This window comes from Saccoglossus kowalevskii, chromosome 2, assembly GCF_978046115.1.
Source record: "Saccoglossus kowalevskii chromosome 2, keSacKowa6.1, whole genome shotgun sequence".
NCBI lineage: Eukaryota > Metazoa > Hemichordata > Enteropneusta > Harrimaniidae > Saccoglossus > Saccoglossus kowalevskii.
Genome location: NC_140642.1, coordinates 23,522,985 through 23,538,021, shown reverse-complemented (window position 1 = coordinate 23,538,021; position 15,037 = coordinate 23,522,985). Strand labels below are relative to the sequence as shown.

Here is a 15,037-nt window from a genome sequence, read left to right as displayed (position 1 = left end):
GTGAAAAAATATGAAACAAATCAATTCATCTAAAATCACCCAAGAAATGTCATGCAGATCACAGAAATCTAAAGTCAGTTTTACTCTAAACTTAAAACAAACAAAAAATCAATCTATATTTCACCCTAAAATGCTGCCGTTGCATTATTTTCTGTGTCTGAAGTCTCATGTATTTCTATAACCCCTCTGAGCAAAAACCTCCCCTCCAACATCAAAATAATGGTTGAATCCAGAGTCTCTTTTCACTTACAATCTAGAAAGACACTAGAGGGCGGTCTTGCAGAGTTGTTGATTAAACTATCCAGGGTATGAATGGTAGAGGCACTGCTTGGAAGCGGAAATCCAGGTATCAAGGTTGCATAGATTAAATAGCATTCATCATCGGCATGTTCTTGTAACGCTTGAAACCAGAGCAGAAAGAGACGAATACCTTCCCTGCGAAGCTGGCGAAGAAATACAAAAACATCAATTAATTTAATATACCAGAATGATTGTACATGTACTAATGTTCAATTGAATTACTGTGGATTACTTTATTTTCGCTTGGAATTAATTTTTCGCTATTTTCGCTAAAGGAATGAATCAGTGAAAATAAAATCCTATCCTATCTTTTACATTCAACTTGTCAAAAAATCAGTGAAAATAAATTCCATACAAAACGCCCAAAAAGCCTATTAATTAATTCCAGCTAAAATAAAGTATTTCACAGTATGCTTTATTTGCATATTTGCATTGGTAGATCTACAGCCATTCAATGCATCGGTCAATTTATAGGTATCCATTGCATTGACCAATCTGTATATGAACTCTGTGGTCTCTTTATAATTCAAAACATTAGCACTAAAGAATCAGAGTGATTATGAAAAACAGCTTAGTTATATACTAGTAATAAGCAGTTTGGAAAGTTTTACATTAGATGAGTAAAAGTACAATGACAAGAACAATAGTGTTGTATAGTGTATTCTACATAGTCATATATTTGATGGCAGAATCTCAGCTCATCTACACGTCGGTTGTAGTCATAGTATTTTGACACCTGCCAATTCGAACACATTGTTTTTTCTGTGGTGAATTCAGAGACCTTAATATTAAAAGGCGATAGTTGTCTGGACGTGCATGTGCAACAATGAGCTTTTCTAATGAAATCGCGAGTACGAGTTTTGCAGTTGGTGCCACTTGCACTAATTGTTGCCAGCGACTCATTTGATACCTTCCAAATCCCCAACAAGAATACCTAATTAAAGCTTGGTAACCTCTCAGTTTGTACCGTAATATGTGTATTAGAAGCCGCATCCCTTATAGAAGTCGCACACATTCTTTTTGAAGAATTGAAAACCAAAAATTGATCATTTCTCATCCCCTCTGTTGCATTGTACCATTTTAATAGAAGTTGGGGCTTCTAATACAGATTTTACAGTACTAGTTGGTATGCATGACAGTCAAAATCGTCATCTTTGTTTATATAAAACCCATATTTCGAGCATGCCTGGAACGACAACCACCACCCTTTAATTGCCACACCCAAGTGAGCAGTGAAATACAAAACACAATAAAAATATACAAGAGACGTACAAAGCACAGTACAGATAATTATTTTTATATAGAATTGAATTGTAGACGAGAAAATATTATTGATTTTAACGCAGAATTACAAGCCATGTAGAGTTTTTTTCTTCTTTTTTTTTTAAATACATGCAACTCACCTTCAAAGCATTCCCAGGATGCAACAGCTTTTTCATTAAGCGACCTAAAACAACAAATAAAATAATTTATATCCAGCTACAGGCTAAGAAATACAAAGCTAAATATTCTTGATTGTAGGTTTATTGTTTTTAAATAATGGTGGGAAAAAAAACTGTAGAAACATTTACATATGATGTAACAATAGCCTTGTCAAAAACCCTGACACAAAATCTTTTTTTTTTTATCAAAAGGGTAAAAATTATTACACAAGAACAGAACCTTGGGGTGTGGTTGGACTTATTAGAAAATATTGACAAGTGGTTACCAAGGCAACAGTTGTTCTTGAATCTGATAAGACTTTACATATGTTGATTCTTAAATTTTCAATAGTCTCTGTTATTTTACAACTTATTGAAACCATCAAAGCAGTGTTTTTTTAATATTAAACTAAAACGTGCAATAACATGCATCCCTTAGAAGGGAATTGTTGATTGTTCAGAAATTGATGAGGTATGTACTCTCAATTCAACGTGCCTTAAGGCAGTTTGTGTCCAATTCAAATTTCTCACTACTGAATATGTTACTGCACATAGTTTTTTTGCAATTATCCTGATAGCATGAACCCATTATAATAAAAGCATAATGAACATGACATGTATAATCTTTAATTGAACTTGAACATTCTTAATATCATTGGATTTAAGCATCATTATATCTACCACTCAGTCCTTCTTGAATTTAGTAAATTTGATAACATAACCCTTCGAAACATCAAATATTCACTATAAATCTCACTATGAAATTTTTACTAATTCTTTATTCATTCAGCAAATTTTGAAGAAAAAAAAAAAATTCAATTTACTACAATCATAAATTAATGACATAGAGCATGGTATAAACATAACAGCCATCATGCGTAATGGTATTGATATGGCTCATGGCATTGCGAAATAATGTACAGAAATCACAATCTACAACCTTGAAGATGCATAATTATCAATTCAGTGAAGATTTCTGACCAAAGACGCAAGTGCAGTATTACAAGATACATATTTATATGTTAACATTAAAAAACTGTTTAACCCTTAGAGTATCAAAATCAACTTTTGCCAACATCCACAAAATAAAACCCACATTTGTAGGCTAAAATTATGAAGAAAAAAAGTGAAAAATTGCATAAAAATAGGGGAAAAATGCACACGAATTGTGCTGCTGAAAAAGTGAAATTCTATATTACTCGGTATCCTGATTTGAAAATAGCATCATAAAAGTGAATACATAATAGTCTAAATACAGCGGTCTTGAGATTATGGTGTGGAAAGTGTTACATGCAATGTACATATAGATTAATATATTACAGTGGATTTCATTGGATATAGGCATCAATATTGACGATATATTCACATTTTAGCAAACAAAGAAACAGAGAAATTTAGTCAACAATTTTAATAATAACTTCATGGTAATGCTTTGCATGAATATTCAATACCTGTATTATACTAAAAAAAATTATTATAATGTGAAATGCTGGAATTAAAAACTTTTTGGGTGTTTTGTATGGAATTTATTTTCACTGATTTCTGATGAGTTGAATGTAAAATGTAGGAAAAAAAGGTATATTCACTGGATTGTATTTTCACTGAATCATTCCTTCAGCAAAAATAGCGAAAACTAAATCCAAACGAAAATAAAGTATTTTACAGTATTGGATATATTTGAAATACTGAAGGAAGCCGTGAATAAAAAGTTCACACTACTATAGGCAGTTGTCTCTTTCAAAGGATCGTTAACTTTTAATACTATGTTTCGCCTTTATAATACTAACTGAGGCTTCACCAGGAACTGTAAACAAAAGGCAATACAACAAAGTAGGATGCTGAATGTAAGGAATATTAATATGAAAGCCAAAAGCAAGGTCTCATGACTACTTGGACAGAGTCTTTCATTATAAATATGAATTTTGTCCAATCCTCTGTTTGAAACATTTGATATTTCAGATACGTGTATATTTGAATTATTACCAGTTCGTGTGTAATTCATTTGATGTGTACGAAACGCAAAACATGAAATGGTAGTACTGTACCCATGCTCAACTACCCCCCACCCCCAACTTTTGGGGCATTTCTACTGGTATTTTCATGGTCACGCCATCAACTCCAAAATGCTCTAAATTGTACTATTTGAACATTGTTTGACTTTTCCAAATACCGTTAATGAAATTTATACAGCAACTGCCTTGAATATCGTTTGAATGTGTAGACTACAGTAACCGTGCATAAACTACGCTTCGACAACAATCTGTTAACAACCATGAAAGACGATACTTCATCCCATATTCAATTTACCCTTTAAAAAAAGTCTTTTTTTATTTAAATCATGCCATTTTTTTTTTTTTTGCCTTAGACATCAATAATTCACTTTCGCATCGCGTTACAAGAAGGTCTTTGGGAATTTCCATAGAATTGCGTTGGTACAACACTGCATTCTGATTGGTTAATAACAGACTTGACCTACCAGGTCAATGGAAATTGTGGTAGGTCAAATCATGGGAGAAAATATTATGACAGAAGAAATTGCTTTGCATTGAGCATTTGTGTAAAATTGAACACATTGTACAATGAAGATAATGATAAAAATCTTGATATTGTTTTCTCACACACACCCTAATAATATACATAGTAAATTGTGATGGTGTGAAAATAATATTGTACTAAAACATATTTATAAACATATTTTGTTATATTATATTTCGTCATTGTAAAAGTGTTGAGGAAATCAATGATGATGCACCTCATTTCACAATTTTAATTTCACCAAAAACAGACGTACCGTACTATTCTCATTAATCTGGCACATGGCAAACGCAAATTATCATTTGCCTAATTTTTCAAGGTGGGTGCTCGGCTACTAAGCACCCACTTCCCTAAAAAAAAAAAAACGCACAAATTCTGGACCTGAGTATCGCAGATGCTAAGTTGGACAAGTACGGTATTAGTAAACTCAGAAACAATACAGTACTATAGTCATACATGTAGGTAAGCTCTGCAAACCACAAATGCCATGACCTGTGTAATATCCTCTATTAGATATGTACACGCCCTGAAGTTAAATGTCATTTCATAGCAAGAACATCTATCCAAAGATGCAGTCAAGAGTTGTTTCATCAGAATATGTTGACTCACATTATAAAGGTACACGTCTCGAACTTCACCTTTTGTAGTGAAGTACACTTAGCACTCAGTCATGAAAGATACATTTTATAAAACTAAAAAAAAAATACACATACAAATTGAATATACAAGAGATAATAGATATCTAAAAATCATTGGATTTATTCACAGAAATTGTACCATATCTGAAAGATTGAGAATCCAAAAGCACCTACCAGGCAACTACTTTACTCCCAAAATTTAACACCATAAAATTAGGATTGAAAAAAAAATATTTGGCGAGATGAGGTGCTTTGTAATGTTCTAATTCTTGGCTCTAAATGCAGGTGAAGTAAAAAAAAAAGGTGACCTTTGGTCTGCATGTAAACCTCGATCCAAGACATCACCCTGAGGTTATGGCTTTGTCAAATACTGTTTATAAGAATACGTGGATAGCACATCAAATTTGAAACATATATTAGAGAAGTCTAGGACTCGTGAAAGTGACCATGACTGTGGTTGCTCAGCAACCAAGTTTCCTTGGTAACAAACTTCAATATCACATTGATTTTCTGATATGACGTCTATATTAGAAACCGGTGTTCCACAGGGCTCCGTCTTAGGGCCATTATTGTTCTCAATGTACATGCGTCCATTGGGCGAGTTATTGCGACGTCACGGCGTAAAATATCATTTTTACGCCGATGACACACAGATTTATTTATCGGTTTCTGAAGATGATCAAATTCGCGCCCGGGTGATACTTCAGACATGTATTCAAGACGTTAGCGATTGGATGTCTTGTAATTTCCTACTTTTGAATGTGTCGAAAACTGAATTTGTGTGCATGTCGTCTCGGAGATTCTCACAAGACTCGTGTCCTTTGTCTAGTATCGCAATTGGTGAAGAATTGGTTAGTGCTTCGTCAAGTGCTAGAAACTTAGGTGTCTTGTTTGATTCGCAGCTATCTATGGAAACACACATTTCTACTATTTGTAGATCTGGATATTCCCATCTAAGAAATATTAATCGTATTCGTAAATCATTATCCCAATCTGATACTGAAAAGTTGGTACATGCATTCATATCTTCTCGCTTAGACAGCTGTAATTCATTATTGTCTGGTCTCCCTGTAACTAAGATAAAACCTCTTATTCGTGTACAAAATGCAGCAGCCCGCCTTGTCACTCGTGCTCGAAAATATGACCACATTACAGACATTTTTATTAAACTTCATTGGTTACCAGTTGTACAAAGAATCAATTTCAAATTACTTTTACTAGTGTATAAATCTTTGTATGGTTTTGCCCCAAATTATCTATGTGAATTAATCGAATTTTATGTACCTAGTCGTAGTTTAAGATCTGAATCAAAGTTTCTTATTAAAACTCGTCAGGTGTGTAGTAAAAAGTCCAAGGTGTTATACAAAGACCGTGCTTTTGAAAATTTAGGTCCTAAACTTTTTAATGAATTACCTCTGTCTGTTCGTTCTAGTCCTTCAGTAGACATTTTTAAATCCAGACTGAAAACGCACTTATTTAAATGTGCTTTTAATATTTGACTGATTGTTTATTGTATCAGCGCCTTTGATCTTCATATGTTGGAATTGTTGCGCTTAATTAAATAAAGTTATTATTATTATTATTATAGACTAATCTTATGCCAGATGACAAATTTTATAAAGAAGCTACGCCTGAGTAAAGGAAATAACACTCAATCCCCACAGTGAGTGGGGTAAGGATAAAGATATTTAATATCCTTCTATTTTCGGTATGATGTTGGAAGAACAGTATTTATTTAGATGAGTTTTCCATGAATAAACTATTAAATTGTTTCTAAAAAATAGCAACGAATACTATGAAGTTTATTGTCTAAGAGACACTTAATAAGTAATACAGATCAATTCCCAGTAAAACTGTAGAGTCATGAGTAACTTGCTCTTTTTAATTCATATTTAATCCAAAATTGTTCTATCAAGTCTGGTTGGATTTCTGGCAATAAATCCAATTGTTTTGGAGATATCTAAATAATATTTATCTTTGCCGTATTTTTAGGTTGTATGTCCTATGTTTGATTGTATGATTCTTCGGTCAGGTATTGCAGAATCTAGACGACACTACCCTTGGCAGAATCACAGAGGTTAATCTAGGTGGTGATACATGTGGTATCAAGTCAGGTCTTTACTACAGAAATTTAGAGTAGCACAGAGCTGACAGTCCACCATGAGTGAATTCAATTGTCAGAAACAAGCAGTGTAATAACAAACAAATTAAAGACGTATTTCAGTTTATGAAAAAAATAAAATAAAATTGGCCCTATGGCCTGACCCTGGTACATGTACTTTAATACTGAGTCTAAGCAAACAAATTCAATTTCTCAATTATTTTTTCCCAAAAAGCAGTTACAATAGAAGTTCAACACGGCAAAAAAAAAGATACAATATTGGAAATTATTGCTGTAACAGCAAAGTGCCAGGATGTGTGACATTTGAGGTCAAGAAGAATATTTATAAAAACAAATCACCGATTAAATCTGCTGACAGATGCCTAGAACGTAAATCCATACATTGGATGCTGTCAGGTAAAAAACGAACACAGATGAGACCTAGAACTAACATTTTTTTGATACATAACTAATTGATACGACTGTAATTCAAAATTACATGCACGAATGTCAAACTAAATAAAAGCCAGACAGAATACTCAACTGTGGGGCAACAAGGTACTGTACAACAATGTAAACAAATATCCGTGTCCATACTTTAATTTAAATGTACACTGTTATCGAACAGCCAAGTAATTAAATTAACCACGTTTCACAGTGCTTTCCACAGGCTTGTGAATGCCTGATAAACGTCCATGGAGAAGCTGACAAGTGTGACGTCAGTGATCAGTACTTACCTATGCAGTGAAATTGCCATCTCTCATGAATGTAATCGGGTAAAAAAAGTAAAATTTTCTGGAAACAAAACAAAACATACTATATTTATTAATGATATTGGAATCGTTATTCATTGTTACATGTACGTATTGGGGTTTTACTATGCACATACATGTAACAGGGGTATCATATGATATCATATGTTTATAGAGTGAACTGGAGTATCCATAAACTAAAGGAAAGTAGATACATACAGCCTATGATGTTATGAAAACCTTTTTAAAAATTATCACTTGAGCTATATTGAGTGTCATAACAACAAAGAAAACACGAACTATGCCTACGAAGCACAGGATAGTTCAATTATGCTAATTAGGCATGACATCTAAGCACGCGTCAGTGGATGCACATTTGCAGTGATGCCCATCGATGGTTTTACCGGTTTCACCCTTTTTAGACATATTAGGTAAACTTTCAGTTGTCATTGTTAGAAGTTATAAGTCATGACAATACATTGCACCATGCTTGTAATTATTGTTATCAATTCTAAAACTTTCATATCGCAGCGATAAAATGATTTGGTTTTCTCCGCATACTGTTTGAGCACACACAGACTGATGACATTTAGCGTGCATATCGTAACATTTATCGTGAAATATCAGTTATCGATATTTCACGCTGAACGTCAATAATTACGTACATGTAGCAATGTTATTGATAGGTCAGTATTTACACATATAACAACCAACAGCAAAATTTGTCATTTGTTTTTTTCTCTCTAACACTGCAGTATTTTTTTATTTTCATCTTCTTTTTTTTTTTATTTTTGAATAAACAATGAGACTTTTAAGCAAGTCAAGGAGAGCAGTAAAATGCTAACCTGATTACAACATTTTGTAATTTGGATACGTAAAGTTAGCAATCAGATCATGTTAAAAACAAACAAACTGATGCTTCAATAAAGAAAGTAGCTTATGAGCAGGGAGATATTCACAGTCGAAAAGTGTAACTCACGAATAACATTAAAAAAAATGAATGAAAAACTTTTGCAGTGAAAAGAAAAAAACTAACAGTGTTGGATTTAATGCCTGAAGAAGAAAAAAACAAGGCGACCTATTATAAGATTAAGAGACATTCAACGTAGATAGAATAAGATTGTGTTCACATTGATATACAATACAAGTGATCTGTAAAACCTGTTAACATGCTCAATAATTTAATTAGTAGACAGATACTATCCCACTGTATATGCTATACCTGAAGAACATGGCGTGTAAATATCACCAGTTCATCACATTAACGCAACATGCTACCTGCTTTCTCAGACTATTAGCGGAGAAAAGTCCACTCTCACAACATCGAATGAAATTCTACATTCATCAATTGAGCTACACAATGCTTGGGCAAATGAGCCTAGGCTTAACCCTATGAACAGATTATTTCACTTTTTTCACTGCCATTTTTTTAAATTATAAAATACTGTAAAACATTTCTTTTTAGCTAGCATGTTATTTTAGCTAATTTAGCTAATCTGTAATTTCGCTAATTCAAGATGTAGCTAATTTAACAGTAAGTATATTCTCACTTTAGCTAAATTAAGATTCTGTTAATTCATGCCAAGAATCAAATCCACTAAAATTGCATGCAGCTATTTCAACGTGTTCTACAGTAGGAAAGAAGAAGTAAAAATGTGCAAAATCTTGCATTAAAATTTGTCTAAAAAGATGATACATGTAGTATTCAAAGTGTACTACGTGTATATCAATGAACGTTTCAAATTTGATAACAAGCAGCCTATCGGCTGAGATACTAGTAGCTCCGCTGTTAGCAATGCACATTTCAATTAAAGAACTGAAGACATCATTAGAAAATGAACAATATGAATAGTATCAAAGCAATCGGACTTACAGTTTTTAACAAGAAGTCGAAAATATCACTTTTTACCAAAAATTACAAAAATATTCACCAAAATAAATAGAGAATTGAAGATATCATCACAAAACAAACAAATCTGAGAGAGGTCCACATGTAGTACCTATATATGTAATATCAAAGCAATCGGACTTACAGTTTTCAACAAGAAGTCGAAAATATCACTTTTTACCAAAAATGACAAAAATATTCACCAAAATTAGAGAACTGAAGATATCATCACAAAATGAACAAATCTGAGAAAGGTCTACATGTAGTATCTATATATGTAATATCAAAGCAATTGAACTTTCGGTTTTTAACAAGAAGTCAAAAATATCACTTTTTACCAAAAATTACAAAAATATTCACCAAAATTAGAGAATTGAAGATATCATCACGAAATGAACAAATCTGAGAGAGGTCCACATGTAGTACCTATATATGTAGTATCAAAGCAATTGGACTTGCGGTTTTTAACAAGAAGTCGAAAATATCACTTTTTACCAAAAATGACAAAAATATTCACCAAAATTAGAGAATTAAAGATATCATTACAAAATGAACAAATCTGAGAGAGGTCCACATGTAGTACCTATATATGTAATATCAAAGCAATTGCACTTGCGGTTTTTAACAAGAAGTCGAAAATATCACTTTTTACCAAAAATGACAAAAATATTCACCAAAATTAGAGAATTGAAGATATCAACATGAAATGAACAAACCTAAGAGAGGTCTACCCAAGGTACATATACACCAAGTATCAAAGCATTCAGGCTTGTAGTTTTCAAGAAGAAGTCGAAAAAGTAAAACATTGACAAGGACGACGGACGACAGACGACTACGACGGACAATCACTCATATGATAAGCTCCGCTCGACAAAGTCGACAGCGGAGCTAAAAAGTGCACTTTAAAGCAAAGATTGATTTTTATTAAAAATGCAAAACTAATCAGATAGCATGTGACTACAACTGTGCGAAACCCACTGATGTAGAGACAAATCTGAGATGATCTGTCACAAACCAACTGATATGTAAAGAAGCAATTAAATAATAATATTGGAAAAAAAAATTATTAGGCTGTCTATAAGTGTAGACGCTATCAATGCGAGTGTACGCGGCTTCAACTTAAACAGATTATTAAGATAATGTATAAATCAATATTGACTGAATACGGCATTTATGAACTCAAATCCAGATTATTTTGTCAAATATTAATCTATACCTATCTAATTGAATTATTGTGATAAAACATTTTTTATTAATAAGAAATCAAAAGGTACCACAGCTGCTTGTCAATGTTATGTGAATTCATATAAAATAGTAAAGATTATTATAACAACACAATGAGCAACTCGTAGTGCAATATTGGTTGCGAAGTTGATCTATGCAAGATAACGTGCAAGTCACTGGTGAGAACATTATTAAAGAGTAGAATCAACTGTGAATCCAATACATGTACGTCACTGTGGGGAGTTCGCTATACCATATATCAGCATGTATTAGGCGTTTTAAGCCGCCTATTTTTATAACAGTAAATAACATAGTACTGTATGCCGTAGCTCTGGATCGTGTACAAGCTGATCGCACTACGCTGAGACGCGCAGATGACACATTGAGATCTTCTTATGAGGTCCTCTTTTTATAAATTATTATGCTTTAATTTTCATGTTGCAAACCAGAAACGCTGCATGATTTTGTATTAACGAATTTAACATCAAAATGTTATAACACAAACCAAAATTGTTTGCGTAATTTAAATGTAGTAGTACAAAAAATGTAATTTCTCTTGGCTCCTACAACATCAAATCTCGCACATTTCTAGCAGCAAAAATTAAGTGGTTTTTCAGAACTCTCGCCCGATAGTTACACAATGTCCAACTAATAGCATGTTATACTGGTACTCAAAAATTCAGATCAAAGTTCCAGGTATATGTAACATTTCACAAATGTTGCTGCTGTTTAATCAGTGTAAACATACCATACCATACAATACAGCTGAAGACAACATACCGGTATAAAAATATGGATTTATGGAGAAAACACTCCTATGAGTCATAAGAGTTATACTGTGCATAAATGTTCAGGGTAGAAGAAAAACATAAATAGTCGTGTTCAGGCTACACCAACTACGGGCTACGGCCTGGATTTAAAGGGCGGTGGTCATCACGTCACACATGCACAAGATATATGGATCTCATATAAATATAAACAAAGATGGCGACTTTGACTGTTGCGCAGATCAACAAGTACAAACTGAGACACTACCAAGTTTTAATTAGGTATTTTTTAGGTGATTGGAAGGTGTCAAAGGAGTCACTGGCGGTAATCAGTGCAAGTCAAATTAGTGCAAGACAAATGTCGCACATGCGCAGCACGACGACTGCCGCTAATCTCATATGTTTGCATATGTATAACAACAGTTAGCAAGGGCTAAGGAACACCCAAACTTGTTAGGAATATACAAATCTTCAGTACTCTTACTCTGTATTGTAACCAGGGACATAATTAGTTTTATGCAAGATTGCAGAATGACCAGAAGTATTAAAAAGTCTCATCAGTCAGCCCTCAGTCCAATTTTTTCCCCACGAATTATTGGCATTTTGGGCAATTTCGCCAAAGCTAAGTATTCGCGCACACTTCCTTAAAGCATGTGCTAAGGGTCCTGACATAAGAAGCGCTATTTGCCTCAACACAGGGGTTTAATTATTATGGACAAGTGACCGAAAAACTCATCATACCTCAATAAATTGTTGTGGCCCATATTGCATGTCAATATCATGAATATCAGATTTCAGTTTCCAAGGAGCCGATATGAGTAACAAGGTAGATAACAACTATCGTAAAATCTGTATTAGAAGCCGCATCCCTAATAGAAGTCACACCCAATCTTTTTGTACAATTGAGAACCAAAAATTCATCATTTCTCATATGTGTAGATGCTCTAATAGAAGCCGCATCATTTATGTTGCATCGTACCATTTTAACAGAAGCCGCGGCTTCTAATACATATTTTACAGTAGTCATCTGTCATGATATGGTAAATCCTTTAATCCGGTATATGTTTAATAGTTGCAGACACACATAGATAAGGGTAATCTCACACGTTCACACTAGTTAACCCCTTTGAACCCCATAATATTTCCTGCCAATATTTTGCGACACAATTATGCAAATGTGTATGTTACTATAATTTTTGTTATATGTATGACCGTAATTACCTAGATCTTTATCAACATAAAAGGTGAAGAGCTGATTTACAGATGTGGTTTATATTATTGGTGTGTAGCTAATACAATGCCGGTTTACACCCTGCGTATGAATACAAGTGTGGCCAGTTTACAATTAGCATAAATACATTGGGTGTACAGAAATTAGAGTACTGTGAAATACTTTACTTTAGCTGGAATAAATTTTTGCTGAAAAGACTTTTTGAATCATTCGTTCAGCAAAAATAAATTCCAAGCGAACAGTTGAACAACAAAGTAAATAAGGACAGATTCCACCAGACAACAGGCCATCACAGAGATTACATTGGCGGACATAGAATTATCATCACCCTCCGCCTCATTTGCCAAAATTATAGGAAATACTAGAACTTTTAGACAGTTTTCAAAAACATCTACATGTATATACAACATAATCAAAACATTGGAAGTCAATGTTCTCATAGAACAAAATAATGATAACTCCAAACATACCGGTAGTACAGATGTTTACATGCCAGAGGCTAAACATTACCAAGGATATATACTTCCATTTGTACATGCTTGCAAAAAGACATAACCACTATTTCAAAGTCAGATTTCTAATTTGCATAAAAGTCTATCGGCAATCTAAAAGCTTCAATAATATACATGTATGCATTATATGGCGTCTCTTGTCTTAATCAGACATAACACTATGACATTTTATTTTGGTTATATGACATCAAAAGATTTGAGTGACTGCCAGCTGGGTTTGATATCAATCTGAGCAGAAATATTTATGATCTAAAGTTTAATTAAAATAAATAAAAAGCAAAAAAATAAATACATCACTATTTTAATGCAAATTATGTTTTTCGTTTATTCTTTATATTGATTTTGCTTGTTTTTTAAACATTGTCCGAAACACACATTTTCACAAACTCAATGTAAACATACTTTCATGAAAACTTGGGAGATGTTTGACCTCCGTAAAATTGATAATTTTGATTGGATGCAGCTCGAAACATGCACCAAACCAGAATTTGAATAGGATTGACCTTGGTTAGCATAGGTGGTTGGTCAGCAGCAATGCCAAGCGTATTAAAAAAATTTTTCTCTAGCAATTGAATACTAGTTCTGTGCATACCAATATCATTATATTTTCCACAGCCCTCAGTTTTTAAACAGTATGAAGTCCCAGAAGTGCTAGACAACCATCTCATAGACAAAAAAAAAATCTGTTTACATTTTTGATCTGCCATCATGCGTCACGCGATGACGATTCAGGCATCATGCACATGTTATTAAAAGCAGATATAGTGATTTTGTGAAAATATTTGGTCAGGTTTATACAATACAAGTTGTGTCATTAGTACATTATAGACATTCAAGTAGAAAATATTTATATTGTATATCATACAGGTAAAAACGACTGATCTACAGTGCACAAAACACAGACAATTGCAATTATTTCCGCCCCACAGTTGTTGGCACAGAAATTTAAAAGCTAACAAAATTGCTGATTAACTGTCGCAGCCATCATAAGTCTTACAAACCCAAATTGTTCAGCTGAGAAACTCCATTAGTGTACATATACTGCATGAGACAATCTTATAAAAGTTGCATGTACATTTCATTCAAGAGCACTATAGTGAGACTCTTCAACATATACAAGCGCTCTATCATTAAGGAGTACAGCTCGACTATAAAGTGCTGCAAAGCAAATGTATATGATATTCAAAGAACAATACACACATGATCTGAATGTACAAATGTTAAGCGATCACCAACCGCAGCACGAAAAATAACCCCAAATTTAGGCCGATTTGTTGTTATTAAATGCTACTTTTATCAAGGGTAGGAGCTTAAAAATATTCTGCAGAAACGCCACTACTTGTGGTGTCACACTAAAATGTCAGGGGACCGGGAATGACGTAGAAAGGAGTTCAATTTACGTCATCGATATTCAGAAAGTAAAGAATGTAATCCTGTCCTTAGAAGCTTTTAATATGAAACTATCCATATGATGGATTAGGTACACACACACACATATTACCGTAAAATCTGTATTTTGAACAATTGAGAACCAAAAATTCACCATTTCTCATATGTGTAGATGCTCTGTTGCATTGTACCATTTTAATACAGATTTTACAGTAGTAGTGAATGGCAAAATAAAATTATACAATTAATGCTATTGACGCTTTACATGTGCTTCAATGG

The 15,037-nt window shown here is 33.4% G+C and overlaps 1 protein-coding gene across 1 annotated transcript in view; it reads right to left on the bottom strand.

The window, feature by feature from the left end:
- The window catches only part of LOC100376845 (ral GTPase-activating protein subunit alpha-1-like), a 119,031-nt gene that overhangs the window by 92,098 nt on the left and 11,896 nt on the right, over positions 1 to 15,037 (bottom strand). Inside the window, exons 3-5 of the mRNA XM_085493122.1 lie at positions 7,733 to 7,790; positions 1,704 to 1,747; positions 251 to 443 (exon numbers count right to left, since the gene is read on the bottom strand). Of these exons, the coding sequence (XP_085349248.1) occupies positions 251 to 443; positions 1,704 to 1,747; positions 7,733 to 7,790 (295 nt within the window). The remainder of the gene's footprint in view (positions 1 to 250; positions 444 to 1,703; positions 1,748 to 7,732; positions 7,791 to 15,037) is intronic.